Here is a 21,248-nt window from a genome sequence, read left to right as displayed (position 1 = left end):
CTATAATATAAAAAAAGTATGAGATATTTGAACGTAAGGATAGTTGCTGATGTGACACCACTATAGAGTAGCACTAGTGGATGACTATTTTCTTCACCTCATCTATGTTTTCTATGCTAATATGTGGTGTCGCAGTTGCGGGCTATAGTGACCCTCGTCTGTGTGAAAATATTTTAACGTGATCGAATGTAAGGATGGTAAAGTAAGTGTATTGTTAATGACCCTCGTATGGAGGTGGATGCAGTCACAACTACAGCAGCGATGGAGTAGAGAAAGATTGAGGATGTAGTTTGATGAGGGAACATGGTGGGCTGAGAAAAGTAATTTTTCTTTTATCATAGATAAAATAGGGTAATTTTATTCCCATCATTTAAAGAAAAAGAAGTCGTCAAAATTCCACATAAATGTTCAATGATCTGTGTCAACTCTTTGGTGCCAGATATCAACCACATGATAAATTTGTTACTTTTTCAATTGTTGGTGCCTTTAATATGATCGATATTTCAAATATTTTGTGAAAACACTAAGGACTCGTTTGGTACGAGTGATTAGTGTTTATAATGTAGCTATGACACCCTACTATTTTGTTTCGTAGGAAGTAGTACGAAAAATTTCGCTCTTTATAAATCAAAAATTCAGATGAAATTATTCAGATTTGAGTGATTATCCATACTACGTACATGTGAGGCAGTATACATAATATTATCAATCTTAATTATAATAAATACTATTAATTTATTATTGACTAAATTACCCTTGTATCAATTAAAGCGACATTATTAAATAATTCAATTACAAGGACATTTTAGAAACTAAAATTTTATATATAATCTTAATTCACCATACCAAACAACATATTATATATATATATATATATATATATATATATATATATATATAGATAGATAGGACATGAGCATCATTCACGTTTAGCCCTTATTAGCATTAATGATCCTAATAACGATTTATGAAGTATTAGAATAAAAATAAATATCTAAAATAAAAAAGATAATGCTAACGATGGCTAAACGTGAGTGGTGCTCACGTAAGGTGCTCACATAAGGTATGTAGCATAACATTCCTCATATATATATATATATATATATATATATATATATATTAATTCATTTTATCAAACATAATATTAATATGACATATGGTAAAAAAATATTTCAGTCAAACATATTACACCTTATCATATACCTTCCTCCGCCTATAAAAAAATTGTCACATTGTGGATGCCACAAATTTTATTAAAATGTGAGTAAAGTTATTAGTGCAATAAGGATATCACTTTAAATGTGAGTTGAGTTGTGTAGACACTACTACTACAATAAAAATGACATTTTTTTATGAATAGACTGAAAAGAAAATTATTATGGCCAAATTTTTAATAAAGGAGGGAGCATGATTTAAAATATAATTGAATAGTTTTTTCTAATAATTACAGAGTTATCGTTTCCCTGTAATACGGTGCTTGTTTGGAGTGAAGCAGAAAGATCTGTTGGACGAATCAAGATCCGTTCAGTCTGAGGCAAGTGTGCTCCAATTAAATATTAATACTACAAAGGAAATGATAACATTACCTAGCTCTTTACTAAGATCAGCAATTATATAATTAGGCCCAAAAAATTCAATTATCCTCCTTTTATGTATCATTAAGTAATAACACAAATTGATCAACTTACAATTATGTAGGTACTGTAAATTTTACCATGTTCAAGAAAATGTAACACCTGAAACTATATTAGTGACATGGTAGAAAAAGAAAAAATATTTTACCACAAATATCTAAAGCAGCACAACTCCAACCCACGAAAATAAAAAAAGAAAACAACTTTTCTTCTCTTAATAAATCAGCTCATTGTTCCTAAATACAGTCTGTCATAACAAAAATAACATATTGCTATTGGCATTGATCAATCATTTTGGATCCCCATAGTAGTTCACACCAACTTCATTTTTTTCTTTTTGTCTTTTTCTCAGAGTTAACTCCTAGAATGTCTGTGTCTACAGCAGCAAAAGAAGCAACACTTCCCCTCACACACCATAATACAAGATCAACTTTTTTCTTAAATCTTACTTTCTCGATGTCGATCCTAATTTCAAAACAAGCTAGCCCGCGCTCACCATCCCACTTGAAGCTACCTTCGTCGAGCCAGCTGGTCAGGTCCGCTCACTCGATTGTGTCGCCGGTGGGTACCTGGTCCAAGAAACTCGGTGAGTATGTGAAAGGAGATAAAAGGGATTCAAGCCTAACACAAGAAAGTCTGCAGGAGTTCAACAAGAGAAATGCACTGATAGAAGCAAGGTACAACAGCAGCAGCCCCTATTATAAGGGATTAACCGACTTTTCGCTGGATATCAACAGAGAAAAACCCTCAGGTTTCAACCCTGTAAGAGACAGAAATGCAGTAAAATTCATAAGCCCATACTATAAAGGATTAACAGACTTTTCACTTGTTATCAATAAGGAAAAATTCTCAGAGTCTAGCCCTGGAAGAGAGAGTCAATCAGCAAGTTCCATCAGCTCTGGTTCCAAGTCCAGTTTGTCTGTCAAGGTGCACGAATGGAGCTCGTCTTGGTTTAGCCTAAAAAAACACAAACGTGGCAATTCCTCATCGAGTTTTTCTTCTAACAAAAGCTCCCACGATGGTTGCGCAGAAAAAACCACAGAGAATGCAGCAGCAGCCACAAAAGTCAAAGCCAAGAGAGAAAGAAAGAACTCTGAGTCTGGGAGAGAAATTGTTACTCTTCTAGGAATGAAGAGTGAAGATACTACTATGGCTTCCCAGAAGCCCTTGAGGGAGAGAGACTCTGAGCCACTACCTATGCGGCCACTGTCACCGCTAAACGAACCTATACCCGAATCATTACCATATCCACTACCTTATATAACACAACCAACAGCACAATCATTTCCATCACCACTGCCAACACCACTCTCAGAATCACAAGCTGCACCAACATCACCAATGGTTTTACAGAGCCCAGCACAGCAACCTCCATCCACTGGAGGAGTTACATATGAGAACCAGGAAATAAACACGAATGGATATGAAAGAGAGTTCGTCTGGGCAGAGAAATATAGGCCTTTATGCCTGCAGGATTTTCTATGCAACCGGAAAGCTGCACTTGAACTACAGGCAGTAGCAAGAAATTTTCATGAGGAAGGAGACGACTGTGGTCACTTCATATTTGAAGGCAACCCAGGGGTAGGAAGGAGAACCATGATTTGGGCTTTGCTTAGAGAAGCTTTTGGACCAGACAAAGTGCAGGTTACAATTAAATTCTCATCTATAATACAGATATCAGGGGCCGGTAAAATGCAGTTCTTGAAACCCTGTTCTCCGGAAGTAATATGCATGCCATTTTGTTTAATTTAACTTGATATCACTCTTAGAGAAACTAAACCAACCACAACCATTTTAAAGAACTACCTATACTCATAGTATTGTCACATGGAAACTCATTTAAATGCTGATACTACTCTTTCCCAGTAATACTTAGCGCATACGTGCAGTTATGTGATTATTTGACTTTATTATCAACAGGCAAGACAAGAACGCAAGGAATTTCGCTTGAAGGTAAATTACATAAGTAAATGCTAGCACCTCATAGAATATTCCCACTTAATTTTGGGATTTCTTTCTCTCTTTTTCAGATTATTAGACATCCATAATGAATTTACACTGCATTTTAGCACAGTAATGGAGCAACAAAGGAATAGTGTTCCGCCATGAACGATTTAGCTTTATACATTATATTTCTAGTAAATCTTATCCAATGAATGTCATACATAAATACTGCTCAAACAAGAAATATACCTAGGTTTCATACATATGAAATACTAGTTCCTGTTACAAAGCACAGAGATCAGAAATGTAGGTGCGAAAAATTTATTTATAAATATAAGAATATTTCTATTTTACTCTATTTTTTCACAAGAGTACCAACCAATAAAGTGTTGGGGCTAAGGAAGATGCCTGGACAGTATTAAACTCAAGTACTACTCCTTTAAGATCTCTTCATGATTAAGTCACATATATCATATAGAAGAGATAAATCAACGTAGTCATGAAAACCTAAAGGAGGTTAACTTGATAAAATTTCAAGAATACTTCTACTTATGGAACATTCACAGCACAAAGATTGCATTGATAAGCTTTGCAAGCAAAATAGTAGAGTAGAATTTAATTTTTAGCATAGCAACCATCTATAAACAGCAGTCAATCCAAATACTGATTTAACTCACAAAAAGAAAGAAGCATGCTGCTCAGTGATGCTTCTTCACTGCATACACTTCTTAGTGCTAGCAAATCACTCCTCATTACCTAACCAGATTTTACACATGAGAGGGAAATAAGACCGAGTCAAGGAGCTTATGAAATTAGTATGTTTCACAGTAGATCTCATATATCTGACTCACAGGGAGAAGCAGTGGAGAGCATCCACGTAAACTTAATGGTATCACCTCAACATACTGAAGTCAACCTTTCTGAACTTAAAGGTTATGCGAAGCATGTGATACTTGAACTTATCAATGAGAAAAATCAGAAGTTATCTGACAAAGTATTGCACAGCAACCCCGAGAACTGTCGAGGTACATATATTAAAGCTTTCACAAGAAATTATTTGGCTTCAAACTTGCAGATCAATAACAGACTATCTAATGAATATAACAGCTATTATCCTATACGAAGCAGACAAGCTATCAACCGATGCCCTGTCGTATGTCAAGTGGATGCTAGAGAAGTTCAAAGGATGTAACAAGGTATTGTTTTGCTGTAGTGATGCCTCAAAACTTGAGTCCATAAAGCCACTTTGCAGGTTTATTCAACTCCTCGAACCTACAAATGAAGAGGTGCAGTCTCAATGTCTCCTACTTTCAAACTGTCAATACATTTTCCCTCAAATCTGACCGACTTCAAGATATATCTTCCATCTGAGCAGTTCCCTCTTTTTTACAGATTCTCAAAGTACTGGCCTCCATAGCACACCAAGAAGGGATAGAGCTACCTCAACAATTGGCCAATAAAATTACTGAGAATTCCAGGAATAACCTAAGACAAGCTATACGCTCATTTGAAGCCATCTGGAACTTCAAGTACAGTAGAGAAAAGTGCACATATTTAGTTCATGTTGTAAGTTATATATGTGTCTGGTTCCTAAGAGTCTAGTTTTTGGCTAATATTCTCCATTTCTCATACCTTGTGCAATAAAGCCACTGCAAGGCTTCCCTAAAGGGAGCTCAACTTATCAGAACTGGGTGGGAAGATACAATAGCCAAAATTGCAAGAAATGCTGTAAAAGAACAGAGCCCAAAACAGTAAGTTCCATCTAACATAGATTAGCTTCGAGATGTAGTCATTGACCATTATTCAAGTTAACAGTGCAAATTCATATACCACAGGCTTTACAATATTCGTCAAGAACTTAAAATTCTTATAGAGCACAATGTGGCTCCAGGCTTCATATTGCAAGTAAGAATAATCCAATTTTATGCATACCATCAGACATCAGTAATTTCAATCATGTTAACAAATTATGTCTTCTGCAGGCTCTGAAAGACGAACTAAAAATAATTCTTCCACAACACTTACTGCTTCAGTTTGATAAGTTATACAACGATTGTAAAGTAAGTATAGTATCTTTCGCTCTGATAGACTCGCTTGTCATTGATAGAAGTTACACAGCTCGGACAACTAACCAATCCCTTTCTTTCTCAGAAGAATCATGTCACTAGAAAGTACTTGGCCTCCACACATCAACTAGAGGAATCTGGAAAACGACTAAGTGATCCAAGAAAGAATGTACACGAGTTCATGAGCATTGAAGGTAAGCAATAAGCATCAATTACATGAATGAGATGGTTAGAGTAACAAATTATAGATCCTTCACTTGATATGAAATGATAATGAATAAGAGCATTGACTGATGAATGCCACGAAAAAGTCCTACTGAGCTTTTCCAGCTTAAAAGAGATCTGTTTGTATGTTATTTAGATATTTGTGAAACATAAACCAAAACTAGCCTAGCAGCTTACCTTTTGCTTTAGTAACCAGCACCAAAATACAATGAAATATTCAGAAAAACTTCTGTGCAGTATCCTAAACCCAAATTGGACTAGGGGAACCTTTATGGAGAAAATTTACACAAACTTGATAAACTACTTTTGAGTTTGTTGATTTCTGAGTGTAGTTTTAAATAGTGAAACTGGTAATACACAAGGAATGAAAAGAAATGATCTTGTGTAGAATGGCCAGAATAACGGCTGTTTCTCTATGAAGGGAGGACAAGTTAACAATAAACAGTAAAAAGAAAATTACAATTAACCTAAGAGACTACATGTTTCTTGCTAGGAGTTTGCATAGCAAGGCGTTCATTTTTCAATTAACCAGAGTCAATGGTGAGTCTTGCTAGCATGTCCAGTGTGAACATATGTCATCAGCTTTCTTACACCAACATGGGACGAGGGCAGTTTATAGAAACACATTGATTATTCAGCAAAGTACTTTTTGCAAACACTAGAGTTGGAATGCTTAAGGCAATGGGATCATACTTCGTTCTTCCAACATGTTTGAGCTTGCACACATTTCTCTCGTAGTAGAGGAAAATCTTTTCATTTTTTTTTTCACAAGAGCAGAATTTTATAGTTCATATTTACTACAGTTTTATTGACTGTTCAATCCCTATATATATCTTTTGTGTCTTAACACTTCTTCTGTTTCTTTTTCCTTTTAGAGTTCATGGCGAGATTCATGAGTTGGTATAAAGCTTGGGTTTAGAAAGAGTTCTAGCCAGAAAGAAACCAGGAGACACCTGAGATCTTATCTGTCATTCCGTATTTTATTTAGTATTGATTCCAGCAATGTCTTGTCATACATGATTGCAGCATAAAAATAAGACAGTAAAACAAAAAAATAAATGAAATAATAATATTAACAAACAAATTAGCTTTCTGTGTCATGTAAAGCATTAAATAAGAAACCATTGCTGCTTGCAAACTTATGCTGGATATTTTTCCTTTGGTATTCGTAATATATAATTAGTTCAAACTATTCTGAACAATAATTCTCTTCAGCCAAGTAGTCCACCCTGAAGCCCACGTATGCATGGATGAGACTGGATTTCAAATTCTTAACACTGTACATATATGTTTTTGGTGTTCTATAAATTACAAAAATTGCTCAGGTTATTAGCAAAGGTAAGGAAAATCATCTCTCATAGCACATTAGAAGTAACCACATCACTTTCTTCAAGTTCAAGAGCTCAAACTAATGCTGTTACACAAGGAAAATAGCACAGGGAAAAACTGTTATAAAAGACAAACCCAGCACCACCTAATCAGGCACCACCCCACTTGCGTCAACTTTATGGCAAGTACATCTCAAGAGGAAGACTCCCCTTGCAATGCTCCATATACAAATCCAAATTCTCGCTGTTTCCAGACCTCACACGGTGTTATTGCAGATTTTCTCCAACTCACCAACAGAAAAACAAAGACAACAAAAAAGTCAAGGAAAAAGAAAAGGAAGAAACCTACATCCATTGCCTAGATAACCTTGGATCACTATTACATAAAAATATGATTAAAAGTGACTGTTCATGTAACTTTCAATAATTATCCTTATTCCTTACTCCCTCAATTGGTAAATAGAAGGAAGAAAATGCATTCAACAGATCCAAACACCAAAATAAGGAAAAATACATTACTTCAAGTGTTAGTTACTGCTAAGAATGAGCTGAAAAACATAAACAAAGAAAACATAAGGGAAAAGTAACTGATGTTCATTCACTCAGCCCACGATATTATCAATGAAACAATTGAGATTTTAAAAATATCAGATAAAAGTGTCACAAGCAAATAGTAATTTTGATAAGCATAGTGTAGTGGACCTCTATGGTCGTCGGAACCATCTGAGGACTGGTCTGTCTACAAGCCAAAAGTACTGCAGTACATTATGTCTCAGCATATGTAAGTACATATGTAAGTACAAAACAGTGAACATTAGCTGCATACATTGTATACAAATTGGTCCCTGGACCACTTTCATCAATCACTATTTAAGAGTATATTCTAGGTACCATCCCAGGAAATAAACACAATAAAAACCTTCATGACAAAATGTGTATCTTGTCATGTTATCTCCAGGAGATTGGGAAAGAGAGAGACTCTTGTTCAGTCCTTTCAGTAATATGTGATATATGGTGCCGCTATTAACATTGCCAAAGTCTACCATTTGGATCATCAATATAGGTAAAAAGTGGATCTTGTCGATACATTTATTTAGAAACTAAGTTCGAACTCGGTGTGTTAAGCAAAGAGATGCCTGAACCACTAAGTGATAATTAAAACGAATCAACTGAATAATTGTAGCCTGCCTCTTGCTTTGCAATGAAATTATTGACTATAGGAACAGTTCATACACAGTTGGATGTGTGCCTAAGTTCTAACTTGGTATGTTACTTTCAAGCATGCTTTGTTTGCTTTGCATTTCTTCTTTGATTTTGCCGACATTGACCCAGATTCGGATGCTCAACTAGAGTTTGGCAGCGGCTTCCTTCCTATCCAAATGCATCTTATCGGTGGGCGAAGGTAGCTGGACGTTCTTGTCATGGTAGTTATGAGGATCACCCAAGCCTTAAGCTGATTAGTTAGCATGTAGTGGAGTTACAAGTTCCGTCTATGATCAGTAAGGGTATGGAAGACTCTCTGAAGAAGGGGATGTTATTGAAATCCCAAAGGTGCGGACAGGTATGAAGAAGTTTTCCATCTGAAGGAGTATCTATTGTCTACCCATAGATGTGTACAAGAAGATGTTCATTTCTGCAGGGGTCCCTAGTAAATGGAGTATAAGATTTGGAAAGATGCACATAAGGGAATGGCTAGAAAGAGAAGGGCTCTTTTCTCTTCAAGTCTTAAAGGCATGATGTGATAATATAAAAGAATCAACTAGATGATGTAGCTTGCTCCCTCGCTCTTTGTTGAAATTATTAAGAATGTCAATAACTTAAACGTAGTTGTTAGGTAAATCAGGTTTTCACAGTCACAAACTATACTTAGTTTAATTTATCAAGGTTCACCTGATAATTAACCAGATTCAAAATGACAGAAAAATAACAGCTCAACATTACAATGAGCAGTGGATAGATCATGGTTAAATGGGAGGAAAGGAAATGAAGTTATGCAGATAAAAGTAGAGCTTACTGGTTCATTTGTAGAAATAATAATAAAGAAAAAAGAACTAAGTTTATGACCGGCAATATAGCTTTAAGAAATATCTTAATAATACATGCAGGCTATTTCAACCACAACCACACATGCACACTCTCACGTGCAAATGCAAATAGATACAAAGGGATCATTCAGGTATAGAATAAATAGCAAACTCGAACAATAAACCTTAATTTTTTTCATTAACAGGATCATAGAAAGTCTACAAGCCTTTTTCAATGAGGGCAGATAAAATTAAGACAGACTGTTCATATCCATTACTTTCTAGAAAAAAATGAAAACAGTTTACAAAATCAGTTGCGTGCTATCTAACCTCAGAAAATGTTGTAAGTACCACTCTATTGAACTGCCAAGCGCTGAAGGTGATCTGAGAAGACCTCAAAGCTGACATCATCAGTGAAAATGATATCACCTCCAGGAGCTGCTTGAACATCTGAATTATAAGTAGCTGAAGGATTTAACTTCGCTAGCAGAAAACGGGCCTGCACATTTTATGGCAATAAGTGTCATATTATGGCATGAGCGGATGAAGCTCCCTAGTAATTTCAACATGAGACTAAAAGCAATTAAAGAAAAAAAACACTCAAATGTCTGACATTATAGTGCTAAACCAACATCTTCATCATTTAACCTGTCCTCATGCAACAGAACAACGCGGCCTCATAGCACTATAAATGCTGCTTCAATTCCATCCATTAGGATCACTATATCTTATATCTTCTCCAAACTCAAGTACCATGTGTGGAAATTCAACTCCAATAGAGAGATTTTGTAACATATTCTCTTCAGCATATTAATTTGTAGATTGATTAGCTATTCGCCATAGTGCTTACACAGTTTAGTAATCCATTTTTATTCTTATTTTACCACTTATATGAGCGATCATACTATTTCCTTCTAATTCGCAGATTTGTCTGAGAGAAAGCAAAGCTTAACTGAATCCTCTTAAGAAAACAAGAGAGAAATTATTGCTGGGTGATGAGGGGGAAAAAGCCCAAGACCTGCACTGCCTCAGTGATCAAATTATCGTTGTCCCTGATGGCAAAAATTGATAATACATTACTGAAATTTATTATTGCGAGTGCACATGGGTTGAGGAGAAACAGGAATTGATTGGGGAAGAATTCGCTTTGTTTTATTATTTAAGCCTATGCCTTTAGCTGGTACCCAGAAAATACTTCATAACTAAAGCCACACCAAATGAAATGTTGTTCATTTTTTATGATGTTAACACTTCACGCACCATGGTAACAGTGAGAGATGAACAAAGTCACTGGAAGCAAAAGGAGAAGGCAGTATAAAATTGTTAAGGATTTCAAATCAAAATATTAAAGCTAGCCCCTAATTGTGGTGAATTAACCCAAGGAAAAAAAGCTTTTCATCATAGTAAGGTGTGATTCTTGAATAAGTGTGGTACAGATATCGCGCGCAGCGCTGTCATTAAAGACAATGAGGATAGTAGCAAAACCACCAAAGAGATGTCGAGGATTGAGACTCATAAATACCAGTATAGCATATGGGAATAACAATGTAAAAGCTTCATTTAACCACATGCAAGCACTTCATAAATATCAGTATAGCATATGGGAATAACAATAGCATTAAATAATTATATAGCTCTAAAACGGTATCCGAACTCCGAAGTAAGTCCACTGTTTGATTACACTAATTCAATGTATGTTAGCATAAAATAAATCAGACGTACAGAAAATTCAATCATCTAACAACCCATATAACTCGTATTAAAGCCTAAGAAATATTCTGAACCTAACGAACATGATTCAGTGAATTCCTGAGCAAAAAAACTGATTCTATACTAAAGCCATAGACTACGGAGCCATGAGTAACAACACACAAATGCATGCAAACAAGGCAAGAGTACCATAAGCAGTTATTAATTATGCATTAGAATATTAGTTCTGATGAAAGAGAATTATATACCTGAGAGCCATGTTGATCACAGATTACAAGGCGAGGAACTGGGAATCTTTCTCTTATTATGGCATCTGTGTCGTTCCGGGGAGCTTGTAGCAATTGAGCGAAGGCCTAAAAGAGCACAAGATCAATAAGGTAACCATGCAAAACAGTAACAGAACTACTGCCTAGACTTTAGAGTCTTCGATCCAGTCACCCAACAACTTAACCAGGTTCAATAATGAGCAACTCCAAACATATAAAGACTGAAGTGGTGAAGTATAATAAAGGATGTGATCTTAATGTGATTCATGTGGTCTTCTTTGCAGCTTGTTTTAAAACATTCTTGTCTAAGTTAATAATCACTTTCCATCACATTAAACATATTTATAATACAAACATCGTATTATATTTTGTCTGGTGGATTTGAAACAGGATATCTCATTAATTATGATAAAATGAGAACAAGGGGACAGGAATCTCATGCAGATTACTTGGTTATCTATAATACAATAGACCAATGTCTAGTGCTCTAGCCAAAAGATAGGGAGACAATTATATATCGTTATATATTAAGAACCACCAAGCAACCCTGAATTTGATATAACATATTACGTGTCAACTGAAATCAGCTTGTGCCGCCACTTCAGGAGTTCCCCACATATTGCAGTACATGTATGAAGAGCAAAATTTATAGAGCAACAGACTTACCTGATGTTCAGGCAATTCATGATATCCAGCTTTTCGCCATTGAGCAATAGTTGATCCATGAAATACAACAATAGTGAAATACGAATCAAGAAGAAGGATTTTATCAGCAGCAATAGAAACCACATCGAGAAGTGCAGCTTCTGGCCCTGAGTTGAAAGAGTAAGAGATCAAGGAAGGTTGAATCATGACAACTGAATTAGATACATTTTCTCTATTCAGAATCATCCTAAAGTATGCTGTCTCATCTGGGCTATTGTTGAAGACCTGGATAGAGAGGATAAAACAAATTCAGATCTCAGCTCTATGAAACAATAGTCTACAAAGTTTTAGAGGTGGAGTCATAAAGAAAAACAATCTCATATTGCCTATATCTATTCTACAACTTGTCTTTCAAACATAGTATATAGTATATATTTTAAGTTTTGATCTCATTCCCTTGGAGTTTCCACTTAAAAGGTAAGAAAATAGCACGTTTAACCTATCATTTTTTTATTTTATTTTACTTTGTATTCAGGGGAAGTATTTAACATTACTTTCAGAGTGAAAAACAGAAAAATACTAATGCACCAACTCTGCGTGATTTACTGGACATCACAGATATATTTTGATATAAGATGAATTTGAGGATTATAAAGGCATAATTCATACCCAAACAGATGGCAGTTGTTGCTTTACCTAATTAGTATTAGAGACATTTGTTGCTTTCCCATTTAAAAAAAAGAGAGCTACATCATCTCCTTTTTGCCAATTAACGTTGCCTCTACCCAAATGTGAAATCAAAAAGGAAAAATAACATCAACAACAGAGCATGTGATTAGTTTTCTCATCAAGCGATCTGGATAGGTGTCCCTGTCCCATTATACCAGTTGCTTTTCTGGCTTAATTGCCCATTTAACTTCATTAGATTCCTATTGAGTCATTGTAGTTGTGATTTAATTCAAATTGTAATCTTTCACTACATCTTCAAGGGTGATAGTCATGTACCTGGACAAATTGTGAACGCCGCAGGTGGAACATGAACTGAGGAAATATTGATAATCTAGGGGATAAACCAAAAGAAGATGGGTTATCCTTCTGGTACTCTCCGAATTGTGTACATACATGTATCAATGATTTATCAAGCCACCTTATAGGGTCAAATTCAGCCTGCAGAGAAGATTAAAATTTATAACTTGAGGACAAAAAGGTAAAGCAAGTAATACTAAAAAGCAATCAGAAAACAACAGGCATAGCACCCATCCCTCACCATGTAAATGGAAACAGAAAAACTTTCTGTTCTTGTACCTTACCCGAATTGCTAAGAACCAAAAATACAGCTATCAACTGCAACCCTCAATTGTTATCTCATAGGAAGCATATTCCTCTCTGAGTAAGAATTAATGCCTTCCGGAAGCTAGTTACTAAGAGATGTAACAGTAAGTAGTACATTCCTTAAGACTAAGATATTACAAGGCACTTTCAACGATGACGCTAAAAGAAATAGCCTCAAAATAAACAAATTTAAACAACTGCTAATATCTCATACATTTAAATAGCAAATAAAAAATTCCATGACCTTGTCATACGCAGACAATAAGGATATATCCACCAGAATGGTCATTTCAAAGCAACGAAACGACTTTATGCTCTATAATGTAACATCAGGTACATCGAAAATCAACAAGCTTCAAAGAAAGTGCAAGCAAGTGAAGTTAAGAACCATGCTCCCGGAGAGTTTCGAAAAACTTGGATAAGTCCCTTGATAAGGTTCAGAAGAGGATTGAATTTAAGTTTGCTACAGAGAATTCATGCCTTCCTTGTATTTGATACTATAGCAAATTGGCGTGGCACCAATTAGTTGGGATTCCTTTATTCTAGTATTATCCTTATAAAATAAATTTTCCTTGTTTCCTATCCACCAAAAAGAATCAGAGAGCAAGAGAGAGTCAAGAACCATGCTCAAGTTATTTAATTAGAAAATACTGCAGACTTGTTTAATCAGAATAAGGCCTCTTTGTAGGTTCGGAAGCTTGATATAGTTACTTATAGGTCAAAGTGTTATGAACTTTGAAGATATTAGCGGCCCCATCAGGGTCAACACAAGGTATGTGACCTCTTGATGTTGTCAGGCTTAATAAACAAACTGAACCGCAGCTATATCACAGGTCGTCTTTATCCTACAGCATATGGAATCTAAAACAAGAGAAGTTGTATATTCTTCTTCACAATATATCAGACAGAAAAGGCATAGTATATCACCTCAGTTTCCATTTTGAAAGAAACTTGGCGTGCCATTACTACAGCAGCTGCTTCTTGGTCAAATCCAGATATTAGTTCCTGCAGAATATAGAATAAGGAAACAAATCTTAAATGCTTTTATTAGAGTCCTGGGATACATCCCCTCACAAAATAAAAAAAATAAAAATAAATAAATAGTCTCTGGATATAGTTTCAAAACTACTTTTTTCATCCCTATAACATATGCAACCATCTTTTTTTCTTCTTTATATTCTAATCATGCCCATTAACAGAAAATTGAATCTAAGGGAATCTTGTACATACTTTTAGCTAGTGATAACATAAATGAGCAAGAGAAGAAAATAATAGTGAGACTTATGACACGTTTAATGGCATGCAGATCCAAGAGTCTTAAGTTGATTATTCCCCACTCAAAGTGGGAAAACAGCTTCCCAATTCAACCATGACAAACTGTTAACCCCACTTAAGTATAATCAATACAATAACTTTTTTTCATATCAGCATAAACCTCTTCCAAAGTCTACATAACCTATTATCCTAAAGGTTTTGGCTCTTCCAAGTTTGTTGCTATAGATCTACCTCTTACATTGAACAGTGCTGAGTTCTCCACCACATACAAAAAATTCTGAGAGTGGAACTATGGAACTATTAAGGTTGTACCATGAGACTTCATTGAGAATACAAGAAAAGAGTAGAAAAAGAAAAGATAAAGATGCTTACATCTTTGATCCCAGGTCCAGCAACCCATCTTCTGGATAGAGTGGTGGCACGGAGTCTCATTTGCCCATTGCTGTGTTGATAACTGGAAAAGAATATTCTTTCGAAGTTAGAAAAGCCCTTACTGAAACAATAAACTAGCTGCTGCATGATCAAATTAATTCAAAGTAAAATCAGTCCAGAAGCCTACTAGGTCAGAAACTGGAAATAAAACTGGTTGTTTGCTGATTGAGCAATAATGTCTGGGCTCTCTTTCTTGGCAACATCAAATATTATACACAATGAAGTATTTTTGTCAAGGCCACATAACTTCCATGCAGTGGTATTCCCTTGGCCAATAACAGTTTCAGAGCACAAAGGACCTTTCTGCAGAAACCAGAAACTGTTAGAAATTTAGCTAGATGCACATTGGATAGAGTCCTTCAGAAGGTAAGGGGGTCATACCTTATCAAGTGATGCACAAGGCCCAATTATTCCCTGAATTTTGATATCTTTTGAGCAGTTGATCTCAAATATACCACTGCACAAATTTAAAAACTTAGTTGGTCCTCCTATCCAAAATCATCTCGCTTACTAATACTAAGCACAATATGTACACTAAAAACAAAAGAATCTTAACAGTTGAAACTTTCAAATCAAGAGTATCTTTATTGGCATGCGCAGTCAGAGCATTACATATAAGTAAATAGAAACTTTTTTGGATAGGAAAATTAAAGGTATGAAAGATTCCCAAAGGTGAAGTCAACCTAACTACATATAGAACGCCAATCTCTTGATTTAGTGCAAAGAATATTAGCCAGTGTTATGGACAGAGTAAAACAAAAGCCCGTCCAAACCTTACTTTGATGCCAGTCCCAGATCATGATCGCCAGCTTGGAAAATACATCGTAGGGAATCCTTGAAAACTGAATGGCCAAAACTTTCAGCAAGAACAACAAGCCCTCCAGTCTTTTCAACTGCTACTTTAAGCTCAGCAACTCCAACCTATTAAATACATAAGAAAAAAAGACTTATGAGTACCGGTTTCCTCATTAACAAAGATTTGAGATATTACTAAAAAAATCCACTGGAACTTATTGAGAGACTTTCAGAAACGGCAGTCAATAATTGGGATTGTTAGGCATCATTGCCGTCAAAGTTATACATTACAACTTAATTGGCTGTTAGAAATTTCCAAGACACTAATCCACATGTTACCAATTTTTCTACAACTTTATTATTATAGAAACAAGAAAATTATATTAAAAAAGTATGAGTAGTTACAATTTACAAAGTGACCCCAAAAAGTGATGACATCCTAGCTAAAAGTACAACTCCAGATGAGTATGACTTCCTACATCTAAAAAAGGAGCCCCAAGTCCTTTCACCAAAAGAATTAAACATGTGTAGCCCATTTTTCTTTTCTCCACTTTATGAAATATTTGTTAGAGACTAGTATGGAAGTAATACCCAGAAAAGTGATAAAATCCTAACTAATAATACAACTCCAAAAGAATACGTGTTACTACATCTATATAAAAAAAGGCTCTAGGCCTATGAACAAAAGGGTTAAAAGTGCAGCATTTAATGTTAGAAACTAAGTATGAACCATTAGCGTGTGACATAATTAGGTATACCACAATATTTTTTCAAGAAAGCTACTAGTAGTTTAAGGAGCCCATAATCTTGAGAATTATGAAACTTTGATGCTCTCCAGTAAAAATGTGCCAATATTTACTGCCTCGCATATTGATAAGTGAAGTTAATTATTGAATAGTTCATCAACCTAGCTCTATCTCTATTGAGGTCATGTCACATGAACATAAATGCGTCAACCACTTCATCTCATAGATAGTACATCTGGTGGTGCACGGTTTTGGACATGCTTTTAATACTCTACCTCATTTGGTTTTTAAGTTCTCTCCACCTTCAAATACAAAAGCCTTTACCAGAGGAAAATGTTTTCAGGAATAAAACAACCTTTTTAACAATATAGGAAGTCATAGTTGTTCAAAAATTTGCAGAACATAAAGGCGATAGTTTCTCTTTCCTCACATGCAATCAACAATTAATGAGTACCTGATCAAGTGCACAAGCAAAAATATCTAGCACATGTCCCTGATGAACAAGTTGTTTTGAAAGTGCTTCATAAAACTTCACAGCTTTGTGGTAGTGAGGAGCTGAATCTTTGTCCAGGTCCTTGTGAGAACGTATAGGTTCAGATAGACTTTTGGACACTATCTGCAAATTCGAATGGAGAAACTTCAGCAAAATCTTATCTATTCCACATATAAAGCATGATAAAACAGTGTCTGCTTCCCAGTAAAAGATCAAAATGGATTTTTTAAATTGGCACCCAAACAATAAGTATGTGCTACTTTGTTTGTCCCAAAAAGTCATACTTCAGAACGATTTAGGTGATTAAGTTCTTACAAAAGGGATGATAATTGATCCTTTTAAAAAGACTTAACTTAAAGATGTAACAGCTATAATGGAGAATAAACAAAAGAACTTACAGCTCCTGGCCCCTCTGTTGAGGGTCCACCCAAAAATGCCATAATTCTAGCGCCAGTACCGGGGACACATGCCCCCAGCAAATGAGCAGCCAGACTCAATGCTGCACCAGTACACCTAGCAGCACGTTGATCAGATGGAACTGGCCAAGGATCTTTCTGAAGCTCCTCTAATATCTTGTGCACAATGCAAAAAAAATGTCATAAGTTGCTAATGCCATACATTAACTAACCAAACTGATAAAACATCATGATTCAAGAGATATTTAGATAGAACATACATGCTAAAATGACAGTAAACTACATATGCATTTAAGGAGGTGTCATTTTTTTGGACCATTAATAAACAGATAAGAAGGCCTTTGGCATAAAGTGCTTTCGTATACCGCGTTGAAAATCAAAACAAGCATAAAAGTATTACTGAGATTTCTCAAACGAGAATAAAAATGTAAAGCAATACCATACTTCAGAATCATACCGAATTAAGAGCGAACTCACAATCGGACGCAGGTTTCAAGAACCTTGCAACACTCTCCTGTGACAACCCATCTCTCACTCCAGCAATGACACCTGAAGTCGGCCTTGGTCTTTTCGTAAAGAAGCCCATCTGCTCCAATAACTGATCCTTAGTCACCTCCTTTGTCCCCTTGAACACATGAACTTTTGGAATCGGCCCAAAGCCGAGCTCATGAACGTGCACATATGTACCAAATGTAATCAACCCGATCAAACAATTCTCAGGCACCATTCCCAACACCTGCATCCAGATAAATAATCCATGAGTAAAATTACACCAGTCCAAAACCTCCAACATAATATTCAAAGATGAGAATGCTAAAATAAGCCATTGTATGCTGTGCAAAAAAGTTAGGACTATAGGATTCCATATATTTTCTTGGTGCAAGAATCTAGTTAATCATAAAATTAGTTTGAATTTTTAAGGCAGTTGGGTTTAAATGTCAAACGCAATGAAACATCCCAACCAAGCTCCAAATAGAGCACCAATTTCAACAAACTATATATCGAACCTGCGCACTAGCAGCTCTGATCACCAGAAAACTCAGTGACGGGTCAAGTAGTTAAAAAAAAAAAAGTGATTCTTGAATAATTCGAGTACATAATCAGATAATCACAATGAGTTTGAAATAAGCATCAGGAGGCCTTAGCTAAGAATCTATTATGAAAAAGACATGCGAACCTGCAATAAAGCGGACTTCAAATACCCCAACTCCTCCTCGATAACACAAGTATCCACCACAAACAAAAATACATTACTGCTCCCAGGCTGCGCCTTCTCCTGCGGCTGAGAAGCAGGAGGCTCGTACTCAATAGTCGTATATTGCGGGAATAGCTCAGCCGGGAAATTCTGCTCCGAAATCGACTGATAATGCGGCGGAAAGTGGTTGCGCTGGAGGCAGAAGCTGCAGATCCATATCTTGTTCACGGAGGAGAAATCGACGATCGAGAACGGATTGATCACGGATCGGCAGCTGCGGCATCGGAGCGCCGAGTAAGGGAGGAGCGGCGTGGCCTCGGGGAGCGCCTTTAGCGGCGTGTAGATGGCGGCGATCGGGATGGCGCAGTTCGCAGCGTGGGCTTTAGTGCCGGGGAGGACGTTCCAGGGCATGCGGACGGAGTCCTGTAATTCGAGGTCTAGGAATTCCGTCATTGTAGCGGCGGAGCGGGCGGCGTGATGCGGTGGCCGGCGGTTGTCGTTACTCAAGTAACAGTGCGTTTAGGTGTTCAGAATTTCATGGAAATTAATCTGATTTAAGTTTTTTAATAATTTAATAATTTCGGTCACTTCCTTTGTTTGTATGCATATGTATGGCCCAGGTATAATGATATAATGAATCTGGGCCTGAAATTTGGGCTGATTGGATATATGTAGGCCCAAACGTATTGCTTTTATGATCCGAATATTACGAAACTACTAGTCCAACAATCAGCTTCAAAATTAAACAATATTTTACTAAAATAAAATATAAATATTAAATATAAGTCAATATGAATGTTTTTTTTATAAATAAAATAATTCAAACCATTACTCAATAAAAAACTTGAATTTAAAAATATATAAAGTTTCAACTTTGTATCTTTTCAATAACTGAAATACCAATTAATTGTTTTTAATTGATATAGTGAGTATGAATAATTTTTTTTATAAAAAATCAAAAGAAATTTTAAATGAAAATGAGTATTAGTTATTATTAAATAGATTATTTTAAGATGTACAAAAACATCTATTTGCATATATTTTATACTATATTAAAAAGGGAGCTTCCAATTTGAAGTTGATTTCAAATTGATTTAGGTGGCAATTTTGTGAATAATAGAAAAATTAAAGTCAAAAGTTCAAACTCAAATTAATATATTTGTAAATTTTCTGGCACGTTTAATTATGTGCAAATAACTAATTGCCACTACTTTTTTTTTAAGAAACTACCATTAATTTTTTAATATTCCATTTACATATTTCTATTTAAATATGTTATAATAAGAAAAAAAATTATGAAATTGAAAATAGATAACTTTTCTACACATTTAACGTTTGATTTCAAATTTATATATATACTATATTAAAAGACAGTTTTCAATTTGAAATCAATTTTAAAATTGAGTGGTAATTGAGCTTCCAATTTGAAGTTGATTTCAAATTGATTTAGGTGGCAATTTTGTGAATAATAGAAAAATTAAAGTCAAAAGTTCAAACTCAAATTAATATATTTGTAAATTTTCTGGCACGTTTAATTATGTGCAAATAACTAATTGCCACTACTTTTTTTTTAAGAAACTACAATTAATTTTTTAATATTCCATTTACATATTTCTATTTAAATATGTTATAATAAGAAAAAAAATTATGAAATTGAAAATAGATAACTTTTCTACATATTTAACGTTTGATTTCAAATTTATATATATACTATATTAAAAAGACAGTTTTCAATTTGAAATCAATTTTAAAATTGAGTGGTAATTTTGTAGTTATTACAAAATTGAAGATTTATGTTTAAACTATACTAGCATTTGCATCCTGTGCAATGCACGGGAAAATATTTTTTTATTTTTATATTTATATAAAATTAATATTAATTCAATTATTATACTTATAAGTTATAAATATAATAAAAAATTAATTTTAATCGAATATTGAAAAAATAAAAAAGAATTCACAATTATAAAAATTGAGAGAGGAGAGAAAAATTAAAAAATAAATACTAATTAAAAATATATTTATTCAAAAAAGATGAGAGAGAAAAATTTATAAAATTTTAATATTTAAACAAATTTAATTTTTACAATTTTAAATCAAATATTTTCATAAAATATATCACATTAAAGCTCTTATCGTGATATTTAATTTAATGTGCATATTAAATATTTTATAATTAATCGAATTTCACAATTTTGGAAAGAAATGTAACAACAAATAAGAAGTTAAAGAAAATAAAAATAAGAAGAAAAATATATATTTTAAACATAAATCTTCAATTTTATTATAACTACAAAATTGCCACTCAATTTTGAAATTAATTTTAAATTGATTTCAAATTGGAAACTCCCTTTTTAATATAATATAGAATTTTCTTTTCATTTTCCATTTCTTTAACTTCTCATTTGTTGTTTTATTTCTTTCCAAAATTGTGAATTTTGATTAATTGTAAAAAATTTAATATACATATCAAATTAAAAATCACGATAAGAGCTTTAATTTGTTATATTTTATGTAAATATTTGATCTAAAATGTACAAATTAAATTTGTTTAAATATTAAAATTTTATAAATTTCTCTCTCCTCTGTCATCTTTTTGAGAAAAATGTATTTTTATTTCTTTTTTATTAGTATTTTTATTTTTTTAACTTTTTTTTTTGCTTTTCATAATATCAAATTTTATAATTGTAAATTATTTTTTATTTTTTTATTTTTTGATATT

General features: G+C 34.3%; 2 protein-coding genes across 6 annotated transcripts; one reads left to right on the top strand and one right to left on the bottom strand.

Annotated features, from left to right (window-relative positions):
- Window positions 1–1,821: 1,821 nt before the first annotated feature.
- Window positions 1,822–19,246, bottom strand: LOC131015885 (protein transport protein SEC23 C-like). 3 transcript variants are annotated; one of them, XM_057944359.1, is made up of 14 exons: window positions 18,509–19,246; window positions 17,789–18,067; window positions 17,314–17,487; window positions 16,877–17,038; window positions 15,660–15,802; window positions 15,263–15,338; window positions 15,009–15,184; window positions 14,822–14,903; window positions 14,102–14,179; window positions 12,848–13,009; window positions 11,864–12,127; window positions 11,180–11,284; window positions 9,552–9,720; window positions 1,822–2,203 (listed from the first exon to the last, which is right to left on the bottom strand). In XM_057944359.1, the coding sequence occupies exons 1-13, from the start codon at window positions 18,977–18,979 to the stop codon at window positions 9,577–9,579; spliced, it is 2,316 nt and encodes a 771-aa protein (XP_057800342.1). In that variant the 5' UTR covers window positions 18,980–19,246; the 3' UTR covers window positions 1,822–2,203; window positions 9,552–9,576. The 3 variants fall into 3 exon arrangements, with proteins under 3 accessions (XP_057800342.1, XP_057800343.1, XP_057800341.1); XM_057944360.1 differs by lacking the exon at window positions 1,822–2,203 and adding an exon at window positions 8,013–8,842; XM_057944358.1 differs by lacking the exon at window positions 1,822–2,203 and having other exon boundaries at window positions 9,402–9,720.
- LOC131015887 (uncharacterized) lies at window positions 2,001–7,008 on the top strand. Of its 3 annotated transcripts, none has more exons than XM_057944364.1 (10): window positions 2,001–3,278; window positions 3,555–3,587; window positions 4,432–4,603; window positions 4,686–4,864; window positions 4,971–5,107; window positions 5,225–5,329; window positions 5,414–5,483; window positions 5,561–5,638; window positions 5,730–5,838; window positions 6,745–7,008. In XM_057944364.1, the coding sequence occupies exons 1-10, from the start codon at window positions 2,001–2,003 to the stop codon at window positions 6,786–6,788; spliced, it is 2,205 nt and encodes a 734-aa protein (XP_057800347.1). In that variant the 3' UTR covers window positions 6,789–7,008. The 3 variants fall into 3 exon arrangements, with proteins under 3 accessions (XP_057800347.1, XP_057800346.1, XP_057800345.1); XM_057944363.1 differs by having other exon boundaries at window positions 4,971–5,122; window positions 5,733–5,838; XM_057944362.1 differs by having other exon boundaries at window positions 4,971–5,122.
- Window positions 19,247–21,248: the final 2,002 nt, after the last annotated feature.

The sequence above is a fragment of the Salvia miltiorrhiza genome, chromosome 3 (genome assembly GCF_028751815.1).
Source record: "Salvia miltiorrhiza cultivar Shanhuang (shh) chromosome 3, IMPLAD_Smil_shh, whole genome shotgun sequence".
Lineage (NCBI taxonomy): Eukaryota > Viridiplantae > Streptophyta > Magnoliopsida > Lamiales > Lamiaceae > Salvia > Salvia miltiorrhiza.
The sequence above is the reverse complement of the archived record's forward strand: the minus strand, read 5'-3'. Positions and strand labels throughout refer to the sequence as shown.

Coding starts and splice junctions, on each gene's coding strand:
- LOC131015885 (XM_057944359.1), bottom strand. CDS start 18,979: ATGACGGAATTCCTAGACCTCGAATTACAGGACTCCGTCCGCATGCCC. Junction 17,039..17,313: donor CAACAGAGGGGCCAGGAGCT/GTAAGTTCTTTT, acceptor TCGAATTTGCAG/ATAGTGTCCAAAAGTCTATC. Junction 9,721..11,179: donor GTGATCAACATGGCTCTCAG/GTATATAATTCT, acceptor TAAAATGTGCAG/GCCCGTTTTCTGCTAGCGAA.
- LOC131015887 (XM_057944362.1), top strand. CDS start 2,001: ATGTCTGTGTCTACAGCAGCAAAAGAAGCAACACTTCCCCTCACACAC. Junction 3,588..4,431: donor GCAAGGAATTTCGCTTGAAG/GTAAATTACATA, acceptor TCTGACTCACAG/GGAGAAGCAGTGGAGAGCAT. Junction 4,604..4,685: donor CAACCCCGAGAACTGTCGAG/GTACATATATTA, acceptor TGAATATAACAG/CTATTATCCTATACGAAGCA.